Raw genomic sequence first — 26,837 nt, forward strand, 5'->3', positions numbered from 1 at the left:
TTATTCATATATTTTTATTAGTTCTAACCCTCTGAGATTCCATGCCGCAGTTTAACATGAATTCCCCTCTCAGACACAGTATACTGACTCCGAGCCGACCAATCCTTGTTGTAGATCATTAATGCCGAGTGCCAGGCAGGGAAACAACAAGTACCATCTTTTAACGTCTTTTGGTATGACGCGGCCGGGGATCGAACCCCGGACCCTCCGCTCTCTGGAGCCATGTTCTACCACCAGACAACAGTCCTTTCAGTAACGACGTTTCAAACCACTTGGGGCTCGTTGATTCTACTTTTGGATCTTTCCATTGTCAATCTCATTAAAATCAGATCTTAGTTCTTGCTATCGCTTAACAAAGATCTGAGGACTCCCATTACGGGTCACGTCAGAACGACCTTTCATCCGACCAATCAAAGCGTCGCTTACCAGATCATGAAAGTGACAGTCGGAATGTGCTTTCTAATCATGCAACCTCGAAAATGTTAACACGGGGTATTCCGAACGACAGTTTCGGCCCGTATGACTGATTCCGTCAAAATTATCGTATATCTCTCGCTTCCGTTGGATAAACATTTGAACGGATGAGGCGTTGCATAGTACGTGGGAAGCACTGCCATACAATCTCAACCATATATTAGACATTCCGGAATGTTTGTTTGTTCAGTTTTCAAAATTTTAATCGAGAAGTGTGTCACATATTTTTCAAGCGTAGCCTGAAATGGAAGTCGCCAGGTTGAAACAAGTGTCGTAAAGCTCGAGAAAGCTGCTTTCTAATTGGCTGATGTCGACTTCTTGTTAGTCATTTCAGTGGTCGGTTAAAGTTCGCGAAAGGTCGTTGTCACGTGACCCGTAATGGGATGTCCTCAGATCTTTGTTTAGCGGCAGCGAGAACTTAGATCTGATTTTAATGAGATCGTGCCATTGTATGATCGAAAGCTAAGCAATAAAGAATATGTTGGAAAAAATAGTTTATTCGATAGCAGTATCTAAGTTTATGACTGAGAACATGCACTGAGAGAGAGGGTGAATATTGCTTTACGCCGCATCAGCAATTCCACTGAGAGATAGACAGACACGTGACTGGTCACATGACACGATGGACACGTGTGTGGTTTAGCAGAGGAACGAGAGCGGCACATACTGATGTTCATAGCTAAAATATTAGTTATTTGAAGTTATTTGTTTGTCTAACTGCAGTTCCACATGTTCGACACGACACAGAAAGACCGAACGTTTACAAACATCACTTGAGCATTATCAAACTGTACAGCACTAAAGTCGACTCATCGTTTATAACAACACCGTGCAATCACGTACACACCAATCGTCTAGGATTCTGAGGAAGTTTGGCTAATTCCGGTGTACAAAGTTTTCACTTGCTCACACTGAAGAAAGTTCGGCTCTATCCGTTGTTTCATATGTCTGTATTTAAGTTCCGAATGAACCATTTCGGAAGTTACTTGACATTTGGAAAATCTCGTCTCAGGTCCGAGGAGACAAGATTCTTCTAGACAGTTCCGATTCAACAAGCATGTAAGTCACTTGCCATTCCGGAGAAGATCGAACTTTTCCAACAGCGTCTTTCAAAACCTCCACAGAAGTTCTGTTTGAACTCATACACACACTATCACCGTAATGTGGTTTTGTCATTACGATTCATCTAATGTGATAATTGTCACATGACAGTCACGTGTCATGTAAGCGAGATGCACATGAACATCCCCTGGTCACGTGTCTCTGTTGACATAACCGGTCAGTCATAGACATCACAGCTGCACATATCACATGTCACATATATACTATATGTTTGAAAACAGTTTCAAGACACAGTACTGTTTAAAGAGAAACACAAAGATGGAGTGAGTGTGAACGAATGAAAATTGCATTCATTATTTTCAAGGGGTCGGGCTATATTTTCACATTCGGATATTCTCGGCTGATTTCGGTTTCCGAAAAAGGCTACGGAAATCTACCTAAATATTCCTAATGTTGTAATATGCAATATTTGTTCACAATCACCCCTTCTACCTGTTCCCCCTTAAAGAGCTCTGTTCATAGTTGCACCTCGCTTATTCTATGACGTCATCCATGTGATAACGATTTCTCACTGGTTGCCGTTGTAACGCACAAGTGATCTAAATGGGATTGGTTGGCGCTTGCATTGACGGTGTCATAGTGAACGTTGTTAGCGAATCTCTTCCTTTTTGCACGTTGTGTTCTACAAAGAAGAGCTCCACTTAAGTCATATAGATGGTCCCTAAACTGCTGACTCATTGTACAATACAATACAAAGTTGATGGCGTTATTTATCAACGCCGCCATGTCTAAAACGTCCGCGAGGAGAAAATACACATTTCTAAAAAAGTACTGATACGAGGCACTCATAAGTATAATAAAACTCTGTGGGAGCTCCGTGAGCATGTACATCACTATAATCACCAGCAACATCGTCGTTGTACACTTGTGGCGCTTCTTCTTCTTCTGCGCATGATCGGAAGCGTTGAACAATCGCTTCTGACGCTTGGCACTTTCGTGAAGCTTCTTCAGAAGGAGCCCCATGAAGATTGATATTAACGTACACGGCAGGAGCTTACCGACGATGGCGTATAGCCAAAACGCAACCAATGCTCGGGTCGTTGGGTTATTGTTACCGAGGGCGTAGTCGTTTAGTCTGTAGATGCTGGCGTTTAAGCTGGGGACGGTGACTTCATAGACATCGGTGATGAGATAGTTAGGCATCATTATAAGCGCCACAAACGCTGGGATGACACAGATCAAAGCACACGTGACCTTGATGCTCGGGCAGCGTTTGGTCTGGAGGTACACGTATCGCATCACCGCCATAAACACCGCCAGCCAGATAGATATGCAATGACTTGTCGTCGTGACGTTGCCATGGATGGCGAGGAACGTGGTCCAGCCGTAGGAGTAGCGTTCTGGGGACGGCGCGAGGTCGCAGATAAGGTAGAAGTGGACAGCATATGGAATATACGACGACATCGTCACAATGTCTGAGATAGCTATGGCACATAGTATGCAGTTGATCGCCGTTCGCATCGACTTACGGGTGAGGACAGTGACGTTGAGGATGTTGGTGAAGATGCCGAAGATGCAGATGATGAGACTGAGATAGCCGTGGATGTGCCAATACCAATGGGCGAACTTCTCAAGGTTGGCGTTAACCACACCGAACGGCTCCTTCGCCGCGTCCGTAATGTTGGACGACATCGTTGGTGGGGTCGCTTCTCAGTTCCTTGGTGTGGCTGGTTCACAACATTTCATCTGAAACACAGAAACATGATTCGTTATTGTGTAACATGCAAATGTTGTCAGTCATATACACAACCATGTACAAATTTGTTTCTTCAGTCGTAACCCCAATTCTGACCCCGTCCAGCTTTTTCTGATCAGCTTTTTTTTATTACCAACCCATCCTCCTCCGACCGGTACATCCAGTTGCTAGGTAAGGTTCCAGTCCTTGGGGCAATTATGCCTGTCGTAAGAGGCGATTAACGGAATCGGGTGGTCAGGCTCGCTGACTTGGTTGATGCACGTCATCGTATCCCAATTGCGTGGATCGATGCAGTATTACAGCTATAACACCGTAGTCTATAAAAAGTCGAGTCTGGTGCAAACAATCCAGTGATTGATGTAATGAGCATCGATCCACGCAACTGTGATACGATAACATTCTCATTCTCATGATGTCAATCACTGGATTGTCTGGTCCAGACTCGATTATTTACAGACCGCCGTCATATAGCTGGAATATTGCTGAGTGCGGCGTTAAACAACAAACAAACAAATCCAGTCCATGGAGGTCATCTAACAATTCGCAGGTGAGAAAGCTCATTTAAGTCGTATTTATTAGTTGTTCATCATATACACATGACGATTGTGGAACAAAATAGTTCACGAAGACACGGCTTAAAGTGAGGTGAGGTGAAATTGGGTTTAACGTGGCGTTCAAGATTATTGCACTTTTATAGCAACGTTGCATGCATGTATGTATGTGACTGCTTGTACGTGTCCGGACTTTATGCCGGTTTTATAGTGGTAGCCCACTAAGATACCATGACCCATGGATAGCCCACTCACTCCGCGCCAACCAGTCCTGTGACAAGATATTTGGTGACAATATTTGGTGGTCACTGCTTCGTTTTTCCGAGTCCGAACAATTTTCGTATTTTTAGAAGACACTATTTTCAGGATATACAATAAATCCTGCGAAATATTTTATATATATAGATAAAAGATGAGGTCAAATTATTATTATTACTTACTCTTGCCCATGTGTACATAACACCATCTGACTACTCGTAGTCTTACTCTTGTCCATATGAACATAGCACCATATGACTACTCGTAATCTAACCCTTGCCCATATGAACATAACACCATCTGACTACTCGTAGTCTTACTCTTGTCCATATGAACATAGCACCATATGACTACTCGTAATCTAACCCTTGCCCATATGAACATAACACCATCTGACTACTCGTAGTCCAACCCTCGCCCATATGTACATAACACCATCTGACTACTCGTAATCTAACCCTCGCCCATATGTACATAACACCATCTGACTACTCGTAGTCTTACTCTTGTCCATATGAACATAGCACCATCTGACTACTCGTAATCTAACCCTCGTCCGTATGTACATAACACCATCTGACTACTCGTAGTCCAACCCTCGTCCATATGTACATAACACCATCTGACTACTCGTAATCTAACCCTCGTCCATATGTACATAACACCATCTGACTACTCGTAGTCTTACTCTTGTCCATATGTACATAACACCATCTGACTACTCGTAATCTAACCCTCGTCCATATGTACATAACACCATCTGACTACTCGTAGTCTTACTCTTGTCCATATGTACATAACACCATCTGACTACTCGTAATCTAACCCTTGCCCATATGAACATAACACCATCTGACTACTCGTAGTCCAACCCTCGCCCATATGTACATAACACCATCTGACTACTCGTAATCTAACCCTCGCCCATATGTACATAACACCATCTGACTACTCGTAGTCTTACTCTTGTCCATATGAACATAGCACCATCTGACTACTCGTAATCTAACCCTCGTCCGTATGTACATAACACCATCTGACTACTCGTAGTCCAACCCTCGTCCATATGTACATAACACCATCTGACTACTCGTAATCTAACCCTCGTCCATATGTACATAACACCATCTGACTACTCGTAGTCTTACTCTTGTCCATATGTACATAACACCATCTGACTACTCGTAATCTAACCCTCGTCCATATGTTCATAACACCATCTGACTACTCGTAGTCCAACCCTCGTCCATATGTACATAACACCATCTGACTACTCGTAATCTAACCCTCGTCCATATGTACATAACACCATCTGACTACTCGTCCTCTAACCCTCGTCCATATGTACATAACACCATCTGACTACTCGTAATCTAACCCTCGTCCATATGTACATAAAACCATCTGACTACTCGTAGTCTTACTCTTGTCCATATGAACATAGCACCATATGACTACTCGTAATCTAACCCTTGCCCATATGAACATAACACCATCTGACTACTCGTAGTCCAACCCTCGCCCATATGTACATAACACCATCTGACTACTCGTAATCTAACCCTCGCCCATATGTACATAACACCATATGACTACTCGTCCTCTAACCCTCGCCCATATGAACATAACACCATCTGACTACTCGTAGTCTAACCCTCGCCCATATGTACATAACACCATCTGACTACTCTTAGCCTTACTCTTGCCCATATGTACATAACACAATCTCACTAACTCGTACAGCAACAGAGCCGGTAGATTCCGTGCTGGAAGAGACACAATGTCCCCAGTTCTCCTTGAATGTCGCAAGAGCCGACTGAAATGGCTTATCAATGCCTCAAGAAAAGTTCAACCACTTTTTGTGGAATGTAACGTGATAAAATGACTCCAAACCTAAACACACAAACGGGAGCTACATGGTTGATGCAGACTGTCCTACAACCGACCATAGACACGTCAATCATGTCAAAAAGTTACCTAAAAAACATTCATTGTTGATGGTTTTCCTCCCTGTGAAAGTTGATAGCCCCTATCTACAGATGCCAGCAGTGTGTTAATCCTTGGTCGATACTTTCAGCAATACCTTCTCTATGTAATACCATGCATGTCTTGGAGCTATTTGACCTTTTGAGGCTACACTGTCTGCGTAAAAGGAACGACGTGGCTGAACAATCCACAGTGGCGATGAACACATGGGACAGTTGCGAGAAGTCATTATGTCAACTTGAGGGATACTTGCCATCGACTAAATCAGGGACCTTTATATGTACTCTAAAGGTTGAAACAAACCGCTCGTCGATCGAGACCGGTTCGCGATGGTGTGCGTTGGTTTGTGTACTACTAGACAAATTCAACGCTCATCGATCGCGACGGTGACGTCGAGTAATCGCTCCCCGGTTGCGATGAGAGTAGTGCGGTAATAAGTAAATTATGAGACTTCTCCGTGATTTATGATTCCAATGTAGGAGTACAGTACTCAACTTTAGAGTTGGATATTCCTATTGTTCAAATATAGTGAGTGAAATAAATTACCTCGCATCAGCAATTTGTCAAATATTCGACGACGATTACTCTACAATCGAGCATGTTCTTACTACCAATATTTCAAAGAGCGTCTTATGACGTTGTTTGATCAAGGTTACAACATTCAATGCCTCCAAAATGTTTTGGGTGGACATATGGAGCATATTTCCAAATTTGACGCACCAGTGACAAAACTGATGTCCGATGCAATTCACTATTGTCACTTGTACCATATGTTCCAGTGTTTTTTTCCCCAGGTAAACAATTGACCTGCCTTTGCGTGTGTTTGTGATGGGGCCACGTGTGGGTCATGATACGCTCAACTTTTCGCGAACACCTTGTATAATCACTATTTGATATTGATTCCCAAACACACGTTTATGATATAGTTGGTATCGTTCAATTGATTCTGTATGAAGAGTTAACGACGTTTGCAGATGGGATCAGTAATATTATATTATGTTCATTTTGGCATTAATAATAGTTTATGTCCAATGGTTGTGCTGGTAAAAACCAATCTTGGTGTACTCCACCTGGTTGCTGGAATATTGTAAAACATATCTAAGTCTCTCTTTGCGCAGTAACTTCAGGATATGACTGCCAAAACGCGGATTGAAACTTTTAATTATCCTCTTTGATAATCATTTCCATAATCATAGCAGGGGCCATTGTACGATTCCAACTCTATGATAAACATGTGTTTTTGAATCACTATAAAATAGTGATGATACCAGGTACTCGCTAAAAGTGGAACGCATCCCCGCCCCCGCAGGATTTGCAGAGCACGTGTACCGTCAAATGGGGGTCATGTTTTTAATCAAGGTGCGCCGCTATTTTGTTTGAATCAAATGCAAGTGATATGAGAGGTGGAATCCGATTGGTCCATAGGAGGGACATAGAAGGGACATAACCCGCAATAGCCACTGGTGGCGCCACGATCGAACCCAGAAATTGCAGCCTAGTTCGGCAAGGGTGGAGACTGGACTTTTACAGTCAGTTAAGTCCCTTGCCTCAGGAAGATGGGAGTTTGTGAGCCATTCCACTGATGTACCCACCTGAACTAGACATACAAGAGACCAGTGAAACAGTCTACTCTGTTTCATATTTAGATCTATACATAAAGATTCAGTGACAAAAGATTATCCACAAGACTGGTGATAAGAGGGATGACTTCAACCTTCCAACAGTCAACTTGGCGATTGGAAAATTATTGAACGATCTCAGAAGGTAAACATCCTGGATACATTCCCATGCTTTGATTTTGCCAGCCTCAATAGAAATTCCGCTTCATGTGCATAAAGAAACAGATCAGCATGGAGGTGAGCACGCATAGTGCCATTGGGATGCCTACTTCTTGCTCCTTATTAGAACTATATAGTCTAATCTCAATACTTCACTTCGAGTTAAAGATGTTTCATTGATTAACGTACATTTGTAACAAAGTTTCAATTATGAACGAATAAATTAAAATATTAAATAATAACAGTGACAACTCAGATTTCATGGAGGTGAGCACGCATAGTGCCACTGGGATGCCTACTTCTTGCTCCTTATTAGAACTATATAGTCTAATCTCAATACTTCACTTCGAGTTAAAGATGTTTCATTGATTAACGTACATTTGTAACAAAGTTTCAATTATGAACGAATAAATTAAAATATTAAATAATAACAGTGACAACTCAGATTTCATGGAGGTGAGCACGCATAGTGCCATTGGGATGCCTACTTCTTGCTCCTTATTAGAACTATATAGTCTAATCTCAATACTTCACTTCGAGTTAAAGATGTTTCGTTGATTAGCGTACATTTGTAACAAAGTTTCAATTATGAACGAATAAATTAAAATACTAAATAATAACAGTGACAACTCAGATTTCATGGAGGTGAGCACACATAGTGCCATTGGGATGCCTACTTCTTGCTCCTTATTAGAACTATAGTCTAATCTCAATACTTCACTTCGAGTTAAAGATGTTTCATTCATTAACGTACATTTGTAACAAAGTTTCAATTATGAACGAATAAATTAAAATATTAAATAATAACAGTGACAACTCAGATTTCATGGAGGTGAGCACGCATAGTGCCATTGGGATGCCTACTTCTTGCTCCTTATTAGAACTATAGTCTAATCTCAATACTTCACTTCGAGTTAAAGATGTTTCATTGATTAACGTACATTTGTAACAAAGTTTCAATTATGAACGAATAAATTAAAATATTAAATAATAACAGTGACAACTCAGATTTCATGGAGGTGAGCACGCATAGTGCCATGGGGATGCCTACTTCTTGCTCCTTATTAGAACTATATAGTCTAATCTCAATACTTCACTTCGAGTTAAAGATGTTTCATTGATTAGCGTACATTTGTAACAAAGTTTCAATTATGAACGAATAAATTAAAATATTAAATAATAACAGTGACAACTCAGATTTCATGGAGGTGAGCACGCATAGTGCCATTGGGATGCCTACTTCTTGCTCCTTATTAGAACTATATAGTCTAATCTCAATACTTCACTTCGAGTTAAAGATGTTTCATTGATTAGCGTACATTTGTAACAAAGTTTCAATTATGAACGAATAAATTAAAATATTAAATAATAACAGTGACAACTCAGATTTCATGGAGGTGAGCACGCATAGTGCCATTGGGATGCCTACTTCTTGCTCCTTATTAGAACTATATAGTCTAATCTCAATACTTCACTTCGAGTTAAAGATGTTTCATTGATTAGCGTACATTTGTAACAAAGTTTCAATTATGAACGAATAAATTAAAATATTAAATAATAACATTGACAACTCAGATTTCATGGAGGTGAGCACACATAGTGCCATTGGGATGCCTACTTCTTGCTTAAATGTCTTATCCCCAAATTCCATATATATGGCATTTATGAGAAAGTAAAGAATTTCACTATTGTTTTCTCAAAACAGATAACATTTGCTTTCATTTTTGACAAATTGTCCCGAACCTCTGAAGACAGATATGCAACTCTATCTATAGTAACCACGTTTAGTGGCAAATGTTCCATGGATCAAGGGATTACGTGTTTAAAGTTTGACGTGTGGAATAGTGACGTACAATGCTTAAAAATCAGATGTTTTGACAAAATTGGACTTGGCTTCTTTGTGAGGTTGAAATTAATCAAACAAATCTTTTTTTGAGAAACCATGGTATCAGTTCCACTTTACTCAAATAGTTTCTGTGAATATATATATATATCTGTGTATAGAGACTTGCTACCTCCCTTGGTACACCAAGCCAGACTCATGTTTCACACCCCGTTGCAACGGCCTGGCACACAAGCGCTGCTGTGTCCAGACCTTGAGTCTGCTTGATTTGAAATGATTATCATCAGATGCGCAAATGATGTAGAAATGTGTTAAATACGTCGTGTATGATAACCAGGAATTAACCTCCAGTGTTATCTTGCCAACTTGGGGAACAGATCGCTATCCAGTATCATGTGACCGCAAGGCAAATGAAACATAAAATATTGAGAGCTTTCTGTCATTGCATACAGTGTATACAATCAATAACGACCAAAGCTGTCGTTTAAATGACTACAACTTGGCCTCAGTGGGTCCTGGATAAAGCCTCGACGGGGGTCCGACCTTGGGTGTCTATATTTCACAACTTTTGAGGTACAATCGACCATGCTCTTTCTACCAAGATTCCAAAGAGCGTCTAATGACTCTTGCGCAAAAGTTGTTGGATTAAAGTTACAGAATTCAAGGCCTCGGTAAGGCTTTCAATTTTTCGGGTAGACATGTGGAGGACATTTCCCTGTTTTGACTTGTCCCATATGTTCCTGTTTTTTGTTTTTCAGGTACATAATTGTCTTGCCGTTGCATGTGTTTGTGACGGGTGCCACCGATGGGTCACCTTTTCGCGATCACCTTGTATAATCACTATCTAATAGTGATTTCCAAACACACGCAAATGATATAGTCGGAATCATACAATGGACTCTGATTTTAGAAGAGATTTCTTATGATTTGGAAATGCTTTTATCGCAAAGGAAACAATGTATGAAAGGAAACAATGTAATAAAGAAAACAATGTATGAAAGGAAACACTGTGTTAAAGGAAACAAGGTATGAAAGCAAACACTGTATGAAAGGAAACAATGTATGAAAGGAAAAAATGTATGAAAGAAAACAATGCATGAAGGGAAACACTGTATTAAAGGAAACGCTGTATGAAAGGATACAATGTATTAAAGGAAACAATGTATAAAAGGAAACTATGTATTAAGGGAAACACTGTATTGAAGCAATGTATGAAAGGAAACAATGTATGGAAAATTGCATGAAAGGAAACACTGTATGAAAGGAAACAATGTATGAAAGGAAACAATGTAATAAAGAAAAAAAGCATGAAAGGAAACACTGTATTAAAGGAAACACTGTATGAAAGGAAACAATGTATAAAAGCAAGCAATGTATTAAAGGAAACAATGTATGAAAGGAAACAATGTATGAAAGAAAACAATGTAATAATGGAAACAATGTAATAAAGAAAACAATGCATGAAAGGAAACATTGTATTAAAAGAAAGAATGTATGAAAGGATACAATGTACGAAAGGAAACACTGTATGAAAGGAAACAATGTATGAAAGGAAACACTTATGAAAGGAAACAATGCATTAAAGGAAACAATGTATTAAGGGAAACACTGTATTAAAGGAAACAATGTATTGAAGGATCTGGTTGTGTTGAAGTCAAGCATGAACATGACAAATGCGAATTTTTTTTATTATTATATATCCAGGTACATTGTATGGAAATAATGTTAAAGTGGTGTCTTCTTCAAGAATTACTTGGTTGTCATTGTGACGGCGGGTCAGACATCAAACGTAACCAGAAACGTATCGTGATTGCACGATTCTTTTAGTTTCATGCCAACCAACTGAGACATCACTTTGTATCATATTTCATTTCCATTTCACCATGTGTTTTTTTGTGTTTGGAAAACGAGAAAAAAATGCATTTTTGTACAGTTAAACTGAACTCGATCTCAGTGTAGATGTAACATTGCGGTGCCGAGATCTACATCTATATACACGACACGGTGAGGTGAAATGGGGATTAACGTCGCATTCAAGATTATTCCATTTATATAGCGACCTACATGCACCGAGGTACCATCATGCTGTTTAATATGGATTCCCCACTCTAACACTTTATATTTATTCTTCTTTCATCACCTTAATGCCGAGCGCTAGGCAGAGTAACAACAAGTACCATCTTGATCCTCTTTTGGTGGGACGCAGCCGGGGATCGAGCCACGGAACTTCCACTCTCCGGGTAGACGCTCTAGACAATATAGGGGCAGTCGGGTAGCCTAGTGGTTAAAGCGCTCGCTCGTCACGCCGAAGACCCGGGTTCGAATCCCGACATGGGTATAATGTGTGAAGCCCATTTCTGGTGTCCCCCGCCGTGATATTGCTGGAATATTGCTAAAAATGGAGTAAAACCAAACTCACTCACTCACTCACGCTAGCCAATATACCACGGATGCGGTTTCCTTATTTGAGTGAGTATGTTTTCTGCCGCGTTTAGAAATATTCCAGCAAAATCTATGTGGGGACACTATAAACGTGATACACACATTTCACCCATGTTTGGAACCGAACCCGGGTCTTCGGCGTGACGAGCGAACGCTTTAACCACTTGGCTATCCCATCGCCCCTCCTTTTTGGAACTATACCCTCATCTCGATACTTCACTTCGAGTTAAAGAGGTTTCGTTGATTAGCGTACATTTGTAACAAGGTTTCAATTATGAACGAATGAATTAAAAATACTAAATAATAACAGTGACAACTCAGATTTCATAAAAAAATCCAAGCTACGATATTCTGTCACTGATAAAACCTAAATAATGGTTGTGAAAGGCTAGGGTTTCCATCGTGAAAACATGAGAATCACATTGTTAACATCATTTACTGAGAAGTGTGTCAGCTCCTCGCTAAGGCAGAATTACCCATTGATCTGGGTTACAGACGCATGGACTAGATTAGTATGGTGGCCCGTAAGGGTCATTATGTGCATTGGGCGTGTGTAACTTCATCCCATGCTTCATCGGTGTTTAGCTAGCGGTGATATATGCTGTACAGTGCATAGTGGTCATCCATAGTCTTTGTAGCAAGAACCTTATTACCTTATTACAATACGCTGTGGTACTTTCTTAAAGGGGCAAGGACATCGGTGCAGTTATGTCTGACGCAATTCGAAAGGTAATATGTAAGTAATATAATTTGAGATAGTTCCTAGGGTGAATGGTAACTAGACGAGATATTATATATTTAAGGGTTTAAAGACAAAGATTAAATTTCATATGAATTTCAAAATATACGTTTATTGGTAGAATATGGAATGGGACTTATTAAACACATGTTTCTTTACCATTTTTTAAAAATTTGTTAACTGAGCAAGTGAAACTTATTTAAAATGATATTGGTTTGCCTTGTTTCATATTTCTGTTCTGTTAGCTCACCTGACCAGAACTCGTCATTAGCCTGCGTTTCTTACAGGCTTTATGACATGCCGTGATATAACTGAAATACTGTTCAAAGCGGCGTTAAATCCAACTCACTCACTCATGGCCACGAGTATGGGCTATCAGTGAGTGAGTGAGTATGGCTTAACGCCGCCTTTAGCAATATTCCAGCAATATCACGGCGGGAGACACCAGAAATGGGCTTCACACATTGTAGCCATGTCGGAATCGAACCCGGGTCTTCGGCGTGACGAGCGAACGCTTTAACCACTAGGCTATCCGACCGCCCCCGTATGGGCTATCAGCTTGTTACAGTCTTATTAACTCACAATGGGGCAAAATTGATGACAAAAAGTTAAACAACCAAATATTTTATGTGTATGCAAAATGTTTCAAGAAACATGCAGGGAAAACGTTCATTAAAGAAACATATTTTACTACAGTGTGGTGAGCTCAGGTGAAATGGGGTTTTCATTTACATAACAACGTGAATACACGTGTGTGGCTGTTTGTACTTGTCCGGACTGTGATACCATGCCGCAGTGTAACATGAATGCCACTCAAACACAATATGTTGAGTCGACCGGTTTTACCAGTCCCTGTTTTATCCCCTTAATGCCGAACGGCAGGCACGGTAACAACAAGATTCATATATTAACGTCTTTTGGTACCACGCGGTCCGGGGATCAAACCATTGACTTTTCGCCCTCCTGGCAGACGCTCTATCCGCACAACCAAGCAAGCGGCCTTCCCTTGGGTGGAATGATATATCAGCCACAGATTAATCCATTCTCCATGATTAAGTAAATGTAAACTCAAATGTTGGCATATTATCAATATTTAAACTAATGTTTATACTGGCATACATTTGATATCCAGTAAAATATTATCAATTCATTTAATACTATGTAACCCACTTAGTATCATGTTTTAAAGCACGAGATGCCTCAAAACTCAGGGGACTAACATGTCCATATCGTAAAAAATGGAAAATAAAAAAACAGCCCATAACATAAACCAATATTATGGTACTTCATCATGTAATGTAAACTACAGCTGAAGACAATTACCCGTGAAAATATGGAAGCCCTACGGGACCACTAATGGAAAAACGGTGGCGTTTTATTGACAAACGGTCAGAATGTTATTCTGCAGATGAATGTAAGTTTTGAAGGAGACAGATTGATAGCTTAACTTGTCACGGGCAGCGATAAATGTTTACTTTACATAAACTATATCTTCTTACACAATGAGTATGATAAATGAGGGTAAAGTCAAATACACGTGACCGACAGTAACATTCATGAAGGCCCGAAACCACAGATGGCACCGATAATGGTAAAAGCAAACCGTCAAAGCCAAAGAATATTCAGTGTCGATCTGCCAAAACATATTCCAAAAGGCATAACAGAAAAAACAGTGATGAAAATTATGTGAATGGATAACTACAAATCAGTAATGACACCGAAAAGGGTAAGTATATTCTGCTTACAAATGGTTACATTATACAGTAAACTACGGTTATAACGAACTCAAATGGACCACTAATTTTAGTTCGTTATAACCGTAGTTTACTGTATAATGTAGCCATATAAGTATATATACAGCATATATACATCAAATGGCCGGGACTAAAAATAAGTTCGTTATATCCGTCAGTTCGTTATAAGCGTGTTCGTTATAAACGTAGTCTACTGTAACTGGTTATATAGGTTATAACCAGTGGTCGGTGATCGTTATAACAAGGGTGTAATCTCGGGTTGTCACAGGGGAGTGCAAATATATGATTATTAGTATAAGCTATGTCACGTACTCAATTTCAGAGGCGCGCGGAGTCCAGCAACCGACTGTTGGCTATTCCAACAACGAAATTCTGATAGAGTTGATAACACCACGAGTAGCTTGGAATTGTCTGTTGTCTCGGGACGTGTCCGTGATCTCGCGAGATCGGTCACTATGAATGGCCAAAACGTGGGTAACAGGGCATTCGAGAATAATATGAGTGAGTGCATAGTATCTAACGTAGTATATTGTCTGTAGGGTGTAAGGGAATAACACTGATGAACATGTGAATGTCAACACATTATCCCGATGACCTGAATTGACGCTGCGGAATATATAGATCTAGCCTATTGGTACAATAAATCGACAAATATTTAAAAAAAAATCTAGTCAGTGAGTGAATTGGGTTTTACGCCCCGTTTGTAACAGTCCAGCTATATCATGGCAGAGGGAACCAGAAATGAGTTCCACAAATTGTAGTGTTGGGAATCAAACCCGGGCCTTCAGCTTGACGAGCGATCGCGTTAACTACTTGGCTACTATACCGTTCCTTGATGATGTGCTATATGAAATAAGGGTTAATATTGGACGATGTGACTATGTCTGTGGAATGGGAGTGATTTAACGCCACTGAAAGTATTTCAGTTACTAGTATTTAACAGCATGACAGATTGATGCGGGAGGAAAGCCCGAAGTGATGCAGGACTCAGACGTTTACCACTTCGGGGAAACCCACGGGATTTCCTCCCACGTTAAGCTGTCATGCCGTGAAATAATTGAAATACTGACAAAAGTAACGTAAATTCCTTCTCGCTCTCTCACACTTAAAACCTGAGCACCAGTCGAGGATTTATTGTTTTCATCTTACGTTGGGGCTGAGGGATGGTGCGCCAAATGCATAGTTATAAAATACATACATACCATAGCTAACCACGACGAAGATCCGAAGTATCATACGACTTAAACCAATCTTCTCCTCCATGAAATTGAAACCTTAGGGATTTCACGCCAACGATGTCCAGACGGGTTAAATGTTCAGACTAACACAGTCAGTCATAAACCTGGACGTATTTCTCCTGCCGTGTTATTTGATTACTAACAGCCGAGGGAGACACCACGTACCTTGGTAGTTACCTGCCTTGCCTCCGCCAGACGGCGCTACGGGGCTAGTGGCTATGGGCGGCCATGGTCGGTATGGCCACTGCAGCTATGACGTTGACTGTCTCGAACGAAGAACAACTGCTGACTTTATTAAGTCCTCGTGGCAGTAGGTGAACCCAGGATTGACGTGGTCTGAGGACCCGGGCACGGGGGACGGTGATGACTTGCTCAATATACACTATGACATCAATACCATATGGCCTTGTGCTGTCTATAATTGTATCACTCGTTGTTGACCTTGGTGTGGCCATGATGTCATCGGCCCAGAAACACCGTACACATGCCTTCACGACACCAGTTCCGAGAGGCTTGGACTGTTAATGATGCCATCAAATGCAAACGACGTCGTTAAACCATTTGGTAAGGGGTGATTGGCTTATTGTCACAATACCTATGTAACGATCACTGTTGAAATATCTTGAACCATGACGCCAGCTTAAAAGATCTTGCTGAATGCTTAAGAATGAACAACGTTATCCACATGTGAATAGTCTGTCATACAGATTCTGAGGAGTCCGTACAAACACCTTGCACTGCTTATCTTACGCGTAGGTAAGTTAATTCTAACGATGTCTTAAGAATGGCGTGGTCTAAATAAACGTTCTAGGCCATGGATTACGAAGGCTACTCCTCTCAAAATAGATGATAACGACTTTAGTAGCGACTACAAATTATCTCCGATGACATCGAAACGTCTTAAAATGAAGTTAATCAGCCTACCAAAACACGAGACTCTCGGTCTGTGAAGCTTAAACCAGATACAGTCTAAATATACCGACAAGGCCTTGGGTTCGTAGTTAGTGTTTATTATGAACACAACCAATTCTTGACAGTCGCTCTTCTCATGAACGGTAACACTGTCCAGTCTGCACAAGTTACATTGTCCAAATACAGGGTAACATCGTTATTCCGGACCCTGTTAGTTCAGAAACCCTACTTTTCTCACAATTACTGAAAGAATAGTCTAGCATTACAAAAGAGGTGACCCGTGAAGGGTTAGAATAGGTCTTCAGCAACCCATGCTTGCCGTAAGAGGCGACTATGCTTGTCGTAAGAGGCGTCTTACAGGATCGGGTGGTCAGTTTCGCTGACTTGGTTGATGCATGTCATCGTATCCCAATTGATCAGTGGATTGTCTGGTCCTGACTGGAATATTTACAGACAGTTGTCATATAGCTGAAATATTGCTGAGTGTGGCGTTACACAACAAACAGACGAAACAAAAGAGGACATTTGTCAATCCGAACGATTTCATTAGGAATAGTCCGGATTATCGAGGTTTCACTGTATACAGCTCTTCGTTATATCCGAAGATGACCGTGTACTAACAAAAGCAAAGAATAGCATTGCATTGCAATGGAATCGGTCTGAACCGGACTTAGGGTGGACCTAAAGTTTAGTCCAGTTTTAACAGTGTTTCGGATAAGTGAGGCTGTAGTATAGTCACATACGCATTTCAGAACTGCCAAGGAATGACACCATTTAGAGCGACATATCAACACACAAACTATATAAACTATTCTACACACTGGCGTTTCGTATTACGCACACGACAAAGAAGAGTGTATTTTTTTCCTTTTTCGTCTTCTCACAGGTACGCTTTTTTGGATTCAATAAAGGATGCTAGCTCCGGTGACGATGATTGAACTTGTTTTGGAACGAGTCCGAACTGACTACTACCGCTTGATTTAACCGCGAGCGTTGTACCAACTCAACCACGACATTGAGGATCACGGGGGGAAATAGCTCTTTCCAGAGTGCGACGGTACCAGGGTTTGCTGGTTAAAAGCACCGTAAAGATAAATGCCATTTTGACGCTCGAAAACTACTCAGCTTCGGTTCGGTCAATACATTTGCGATATGGGGTGTACATTCTGTTGGCATATATACATCTCAACAATGTGGCCCATAGCTATGGAATATTATGCCACAAGAAATCCGAGAAACAGAAAATCTGACAAACTTTAAAAAAAGACACTCAAAACCTGTCTCTTCAAGAAAGCCTTCGACTAGATCAATCATGATCTAGGCGCATTTGAGCAGTTGTTAATTGGAAATTGCGCTATAAAAATTCTAAATTTAATCTGATTTAAATCTACACATGTAATGAACCATAAATGGCGCCTCATTCCTCTGGAATGACAATTTTAGAAATAATGGGGACATATTTTGCTGAGGAGGTGAGTGAGGTAGATCTACACCCCCCTCGGTTTGTCGTGAAGCAGTTCCATACCTTCGTCCGCTTGTCGTTAAAGAGACCCATATCATCCCAGATGTTGCCATAAGACGGTCTCACACCGCTTGCGCTTGTCGTAAAACACTTTCACGTCTTCTCATGCTTGTCGCATAACAGATCCATATCTTTTCGTGATTGTAATATAAAGGTTGACTGTATCAAACGTTTACCTCATTGACCTTAATCGCAGCAAAACACTGACCCAAATCGCCGTCGTTATCGTTAAACATTGACCTTCCACACGCACAGTGTTGTAAAAACATTGACTCAACTCTCCCCACATTGTCGTAAAACACAGATACTCCTAGCCACACATTGCCGAAAAACATTGATTCAACCCGCCCCACATTGTTGTAAAACACAGATACTCCACGACACACTTTGCCGTAAAACATTGATTCAACCCGCCCCACATTGTCGTAAAACACAGATACTCCACGCCACACATTGCCGAAAAACATTGATTCAACCCGCCCCACATTGTCGTAAAACACAGATACTCCACGCCCCACATTGCCGAAAAACATTGATTCAACCCTCCCCACATTGTCGTAAAACACAGATACTCCACGCCCCACATTGTCGTAAAACATTGACTCAACCCGCCCCACATTGTCGTAAAACAAAGATACTCCACGCCACACATTGCCGTAAAACATTGACTCAACCCGCCCCACATTGTCGTAAAACACAGATACTCCACGCCACACATTGTCGTAAAATATTGACTCAACCCTCCCCACATTGTCGTAAAACACAGATACTCCTAGCCACACATTGCCGTAAAACATTGATTCAACCCTCCCCACATTGTCGTAAAACACAGATACTCCACGCCCCACATTGTCGTAAAACATTGACTCAACCCGCCCCACATTGTCGTAAAATACAGATACTCCTCGCCCATATTGTCGTAAACCATTGACTCAACCCGCCCCACATTGTCGTATAATACAGATACTCCTCGCCCATATTGTCGTAAAACATTGACTCAACCCGCCCCACATTGTTGTAAAACACAGATACTCCTCGCCCACATTGTCGTAAAACATTGACTCAACCCTCCCCACATTGTCGTAAAACACAGATACTCCTAGCCACACACTGTCTCAAAACATTGATCCATCACGCCAAATAAGAGTGACCCTGAAGTATGAATGGTTCAGAGGTAGTCCTTGCAGAATGTGTGTGGTATCGGATCCCCGTGGCTTGGATCGATGCTGTGTTCCTGTTCTGGGCAGCATAATTCGCTCCAGGCCTTCGTGTCACAGACTTGGATGTTGCTGTCTTCAGAGAAATGTCGGTGTCAGGCACAAGTACAGAGGATGGTCTGGAGAGCCGAGGGGTACGAGCTATGGGCTATGACCTCATGCCTATGACGCATACGAAGTGTGACTCTATTTATAGGTTGAGCTAAAAGTTGTATTCCACATAACAGATCATCGTGGTCGAGAAAAATATATCAAATCAAATCCTACAAGGTGTTTTTAAATGGGGTTGGTAGAATGTGACCCAAAATGAAAAGTGGGGGGTGGGGGGGAGTAGAGGGGTAGGGGATTTGTGGTGTCATTGAACATGTATCACTTGTCTAAGCTGTACCGGTTCACCCCGACTCTGTTTCTAGGTTTCTAGGTTTGGCGGCACCATGACCCTGCTTGTGGGTTACTCCGAAGCGGAAACCATCTCAGTCCTACATCAATGCGGGCTTTCCTCCCACATCAAGCTGACACGCCGTGATATAACTGGAATACTGTTCACAGCTGCATTACACCCACTCACCTACAAAGCAAGACTATTTGTGATTTTGGTTTTATAGGTACGTCTACTAGACTTGGCGGGAGTAAGATAGGTTTAAACAGAAAATATATGTAATCATGGCGACATAAAATATCACGATAAAAAATGAAACGCCAAAAGAACATAGGTTTGGGAATGGGGCTGTCTCTAATCCCATTTACTTTACCTGTGTATGGGGAAAATGGGGAAAGGGGACAGGTTTATGAACTGTCACATTCGAATACAACAAACAACACGCGATCTGAACACACACGGTCAGGCTCATTGACAAAGTGTAATTAGAAAATTGGTGTTTTAATTATTCAGTAAGCGATGTGGCTCAAGCAATATGAAATCCCCAGGTAATTACTGGAGAGACGGATACGGGCATTGCGTGTTGGGGGAATCCTGGTGTTCAGGACAATCGCTTGTTAATTTCTGCAGCGAGTCATAATGAGATACCAGAAAACTCATAAAACATAGGATCATGACAGTTGATAAAACCCCAAACACAGCTTTCTCCTCTATAACAGTGTAGAGTTCCAGATAGATGTTGGACTTTGTGGCTGAGATTACTGTGCAGTGACCAGTGCGTTGTGGTCACGTTGATTTGTCCTTGGGGGATGGAGGGGTTTGGCGGTTTTGGACGACGGGATTAGGGAAGGAGGGGGGGGGGGGGGGGGGGGGGGGGCGAATTATGCTGCCCTGGAGCGAATTATGCTGCCCAGAACAGGAACACAGCATCGATCCAAGCCACGGGGATCCGATACCACACACATTCTGCAAGGACTACCACTGAACCATTCCATACTTCAGGGTCACTCTTATTTGGCGTGATGGATCAATGTTTTGAGACAGTGTGTGGCGAGGAGTATCTGTGTTTTACGACAATGTGGGGAGGGTTGAGTCAATGTTTTACGACAATCTCACTTGAGATTGGGAGTAGTGGGTGGTCTTCCAATCCAATCGTTTATGAATTATGTATATTAACCCACACTGGGTAACTCAATTTTACAGTCATTTGTGTACATGCACATGTCTGACGAAGGTCGCTCGTCTTGAAATGGTTGAAATTGTTTGAGTGAGTGAGTGAGTGAGTTGGGTTTAACGCCGCTTTTAACAGTGTGCCGGTTATATCACGGCGTGTCAGCTTAATGTGTGAGGAAAGCCCGAAGTGATGCAGGTCTCAGACGTTTACCTACGAGCACGGGTATGAATAACCGAGAAACATAATCGGGGCGAACCGGGATTCGAACCCACAATCATAGGTTTCTGGCGTGCCCAAGGGACGCAACTCTGCACAGCGAGAGTTCCAGGAGAGATTAATGTCACCATTTACAAAAGGTAGACTCCACAGATATATTATTTGCTCAAGCTTATAATGCCCGTCCGTGTTTTTAAGATCGTTTCTACGATGTCGTGGAACTTCAAAGACGTGGCGTCAATACACATGTGACGTTGCGTGCACTGTCTGGCATATGAACTTGATGGTATTGAGGTCTTGAGCAAGACAAGCATGTGTAATTTCAATAGAGAAATAAGGAAATATATACCAACAATACATACTTGGGCTGGATAAGGTAATTATGAACACACATACTAATTCCTTTATCCAAAAACTTTAGCAATAATCAAAAATAGCTTCAACAAGTCGAAAATTTACTCTTTGTATCTTCTGGACCGCCTCCGTGGTCTAATGGTAGAGCGTCCGCCCGGAGAGCGGAAGGTCCGGGGTTCGATCCCCAGCCGCGTCATACCAAAAGACGTTAAAAGACGGTTCTTCTTGTTACCCTGTCTGGCGCTCGGCATTAAGGGGCTAAAACAAGGACTGGTCGGCTCGGAGTCAGTATACTGTGTCTGAGTGGGGTCTTCATGTTAAACTGCGGCATGGTATCTCAGTGAGCTAGCTCTATAAATCGGCATCAGTCATGACTAGTACAAGCAGCCACACACAAACATAGATGTGCATGCACGTCGTTATATAAGTGAAATAATCTTGGACGCGACAATAAACCCCTTTTCACCTTACCTCACCTTTGTATATTCTGGTAGATTACGATATACACACCAGAATTGAGATGGAGCGTTTGTGTCTCATACCTTTTGAATAATACGTGGTGGATGTCTAATTTGTTTTTCTTTATTTCCTAACCACCTCCAACGGAAATTCAGAATTGTGCCAATACGCCCAACTATGGCTTCGAAACCCTGCAGCGTTTCCTGACTAACACTTTTTCAACAGGTGATCGAGGCTGGTAGTTCTGGCGTTGGCGTTTTATATTTACGAACGGCGTTGTATAAAAAGTGCCACAAGGGAATGGAAAATATGTTTAAAATGACGGAACTTCAACCGAATTTAACATTAAAAAACCCCAAACACTTTAGGGTTTGGACGTATTCTAAGGGCCGTCGTTGAGTGAATGAGGGAGGGAGGAAAGGCGAGATGGTACGACTGTTTTCACAACTTGTCCATAACTTTATTACCTGAAGGGGCGGTCTGGTAGCCCAGTGGTTAAAGCGTTCGCTCGTCACGCCGAAGACCCGGGTTCGATTCCCGACATGGTTATAATATGTGAAGCTATTTTAAGATGTTCCCCGCCTTGATATCGCTGGAATATTGCTAAAAGCGGCGTTAAACCATACTCACTCACTCACTTATTACCTGAAACGTTGTACTTGTAAGTACAATGAAATAGCAATCAATACTTTTAATGTTTTTATCCTCAGCTCAGTGAAATAATCACTTCAGTGCTTTGACGCATGCATGGAGATTCAACCGTTCTTCATCTGATCATACTTAACAAAGACCCATGCTTGCCGTAAAAGGCGACTATGCTTGTAGTAGGAGGCAACTAACGGGATCGGGTGGTCAGGGTCGCTGACTTGGTTGATGCATGCCATCATATCCCAATTGCGTAGATCGATGGTCATGATGTCAATCACTGGATTGTCTGGTCCAGACTCGATTATTTACAGATCACCGTCATTAGCTGAAATATTGCTGAGTGCGGCGTTAAACAACAAACAAACAAACAAACCTAACGAAAGTAACAAAGCAACTCAGATAAACCGCAAGAAACATTTCCATAATCACAAGAAATCTCTACAAAAAGCAGTGTCATTTGTTCGATTCCCACTATACAATAAGCGTTTATGAATCACTTTCAAATAGTGATGATTGTTGGAGTTCGAGAAAAGGTCAGCTTATCCTGCCCACCGGTGGCACCCATCACAAACACATGCAGGGGCAAGTTAAGGATTTACCTGACAATGCACGGTAGCATGTGGTACAACTAAAATAGGGAATTGAATCAGACGTGATTTTAGTTAAAACATTCTACATTCCTATGCTTCATTAATCCGGAATTTCGATAATTTCATTGTATAGTGTCCGACAAGATCAAATATAAAAATCGCCTCCGTGGTCTAGTGGTAGAGCGTCCGCCCGGAGAATGGAATATCCGGGGTTTGATCCCTGGCCGCGTCATACCAAAAGACGTTAAAAAATGGTACTTGATGTTACCCTGTTACACACACACACACACACACACATGAATAAAAATATGGGCACTCAGGATGGTTATTCCTTCCTGATTGACGTCATGACAAAAAACAATACAAAATATGGCAAAAGAATGTGACTTTTATAAGAGTGAGTGAGTGAGTGAGTTATGTTTAACGCCTCCTTTAACAGTATTCCAGTTATATCACGACATGTCAGTTTAATGTGGGAGGAAAGCCCGAAGTGATGCAGGTCTCAGACGTTTACCATTTCGGTGAAACCCACGAGCACGGGTATGGTGCTGACAAACCTAGAAACATAATCGGGGCGAACCGGGATTCGAACCCACAATCATAGTTTTCTGGCGTGAACAAGGGACGCAACTCTGCACAGCGAATTGCGGCGCTTTAGGCGACTGGGCCACCCGTGCCCCCGACTCTTATAAGAACACATGGTACGTAATGCCGCATCTCTTCCGTCTAATCGCTCTATATGCACGCTGTATCTTCCTTGTTGATAAAGCCAACGACACAGAGTTGTCACAGATTTCTTTCGAGACACTTTCATACAAGTCATTGAAAGTATTCTACTGAATTTTCCCTGCAGTCTATCATTCATAGCTCAAATTCAATACAAACACATAAAAACTTTCAAATTGAGCAATGTTCTTGCGATGGCATTATAAAGGGAAATCTCATAAAAATGAAAAATGTCGGCGACAGTCTTTCGAAAATATTCTGAAATCCGTGCATTTGATAAAAAAGGTTCCCATTCACAGATGATATTTAGGCTTTGCCTTCATATTCAACACGATGTCAATACATTCGACACTCATGTTGTGACATGCTGATAACGCATAGCCAAAGGGAACTAATTTGTGAAATGATTATATGCTATTTTTACAATATATAAAGTACGTTTAGCCCCTAAAGGAACACCAGCTTGTTAATCTACGTGACAGGATTCAGATCCGGTAGTTAACATCATGCAAAAAAAAATCATATTTCATATTTGCATTTTGTTCCAATTATTGATTTGATGGCATTGCTTTCATTAATTGTGCACGCGTAATTTATTATATAGGGAATGTTTTCTTATTCTAGACATACATATACAAACTATAAACGTCGGTTTTACCATCGCAGCTATGAGTTCGTGATTTAATGCAAATATATATCACGGTTGGGCGTTTCTAATTCATCTCTCAAGCTTCTTGTAAATATAAAACGTAAAGGCCAGAGAATAACCAGTCTCGATTATCGGACGACGCAGATTCCACTGGGTGTAAAATGATATGAATCCTTGGACATTAGTGATAACACAACGTGTTCGTCAAAAGCTTTTGGTGTTTGGAAGATCTACAAAGATAAGGCACCTTTTCGCCAGTGACAAATATCAATCCCTCTTAAGCCCATAACTGTTAAATGCAGTGTCCAAGGTACTGTTGTCGACACTTAATTTAGAGAAAGGTCAATCTGTAATCGATAGGATCAAGCTCGAGATCAGGTGGTAACTGCCAAGAACATGAACGATAATGTCCCATCATCATCATCATCATCATCATCATCATCGTCGTCGTCGTCGTCGTCATCATCATCATCATGTCATTCGCCGGTTATTGTCAGCATACGAGCCTATCAGAATCAAATGGATCATACATTAGTGTCCAGCGATACTCCTATTCCCTTATCAAGGCCTATAGGAGTCTTCTTCTTGGGTTCTCAAAATATTTCATAAATGAATAGTCTGTTGCCAAATGTGCCCCAAACGAATAGTCTCTTGGCAGTGGTGAATCAAATGAAAAGTTCGTTTTGTGGAAAGTACGTACCCAAACGTCGTATTTTTTGTGTGTTAATAGTGAAAAATAACTGAGTGTTTGATGGTGCTCAGGAACTGAATTGGATACAGCAACAACAACGATGGATTGTTCTTACACCCCCCTCCCCACATATAAATCAAATGAATGCTCCCTTAACACATCTAACGGAGCCTTAATTGATAGCTTCTCTCAAAAGAAACAGTATTGGCATGGTATTGCTCATTGATAGTATGACCTCGTTGAAGAGAGACAATCATCAATGTCACCTCACTACCCCAGAAAACTGACGCCATGACTCCACCCCCCTGTACTTCTACTGGCGAGGGTGGCCCAGTCGTCTAAGGCGCCGCGATTCGCTGTGCAGAGTTGCGTCCACTGGACAAGCCAGAAATCTATGATTGTGGGTTCGAATCCCGGTTCGCCTCGATTATGTTTCTAGGTTTGTCAGCACCATAACCGTGCTCGTGGGTTTCGCCGAAGTGGTAAACATCTAAGACCTGCATCACTTCGGGCTTTCCTCCCACATTAAGCTGACACGCCGTGACATAACTGGAATACTGTTAAAAGCGGCGTCAAACCCAACTCACTCACTCACTCTACTGGTGAGGGGTGAGTATCCTTTGAAGTTTTGACTCGAAGTGATGGACCCAGGTCTCATGTTTGGTTACAATTCGCATGCAACTTTTATCAAGATGCTGCTGTTGACTGGTCAAAAGATGCCTGGATAGTTTAGATTAGTCAGATGCCAGATTAGTCTCGACCGGGTGTCAACATTTAAACCCCATGGGTACCCATCTTGCAGACAGCTTTTTTATGTGGAGTGCGCCCGTTAATGTGGAGAGCGCCCGGTGGATAGATCTGGTCCAAAACTGATCCCAATAGTGTCAGGAATCTATTGAGTTGTAACACATGGGTCAGCCATAACCATGAGGTGGATAGCCTCCACGTGGATTTCAGACGTGGATCGTCAGGTTGGCTGCTTGGTTGGTTTGTTGTTAAACGCCGAATGGCGGTCTGGACGAGACAATCCAGTGATTAATATCATGAGCATCGATCCACGCAATTGGGATCGATGACATGCATCAACCAAGTCAGCGAGCCTGACCACCCGATCCCGTTAGTCACCTTTTACGGCAAGCAATGGTTGCTGAAGACCTATTCTACCCCGGATGTTCACGGGTCGGGTCGTCAGGACGACCGAATCGCCTGTGTGGCTTCCGCTTCACTTATATTTAGCAGCCCATTTCTAAACAGTTAAATATGACGGACAGTCATCCCCAAGAGTGGTTTCATATCTGCCTGTATTTCCTTTGGTGACATGCCCTTTGTAAGCAGGAAGTTAATCTCAGCTAGTTTCTCAGTTTTCTCAATTTTCATCCCTGTCATATTCTATGATTAACTTCTGAAAAACGAATGCAG

General features: G+C 41.6%; 1 protein-coding gene across 1 annotated transcript in view; it reads right to left on the reverse strand.

Annotated features, from left to right (window-relative positions):
- Nucleotides 1-963: 963 nt before the first annotated feature.
- LOC124152258 (G-protein coupled receptor dmsr-1-like) overlaps nt 964-26,837 on the reverse strand; it is a 30,148-nt gene continuing 4,274 nt past the window's right edge. Inside the window, exon 2 of the mRNA XM_046525128.2 lies at nt 964-3,282. Coding sequence (XP_046381084.1) covers nt 2,083-3,228 — 1,146 coding nt within the window. The 5' untranslated portion in view covers nt 3,229-3,282 and the 3' untranslated portion in view covers nt 964-2,082. The remainder of the gene's footprint in view (nt 3,283-26,837) is intronic.

This window comes from Haliotis rufescens, unplaced genomic scaffold (assembly GCF_023055435.1).
Source record: "Haliotis rufescens isolate VD_foot unplaced genomic scaffold, xgHalRufe1.0.p SCAF_13, whole genome shotgun sequence".
NCBI classification, from domain to species: Eukaryota; Metazoa; Mollusca; class Gastropoda; order Lepetellida; family Haliotidae; genus Haliotis; species Haliotis rufescens.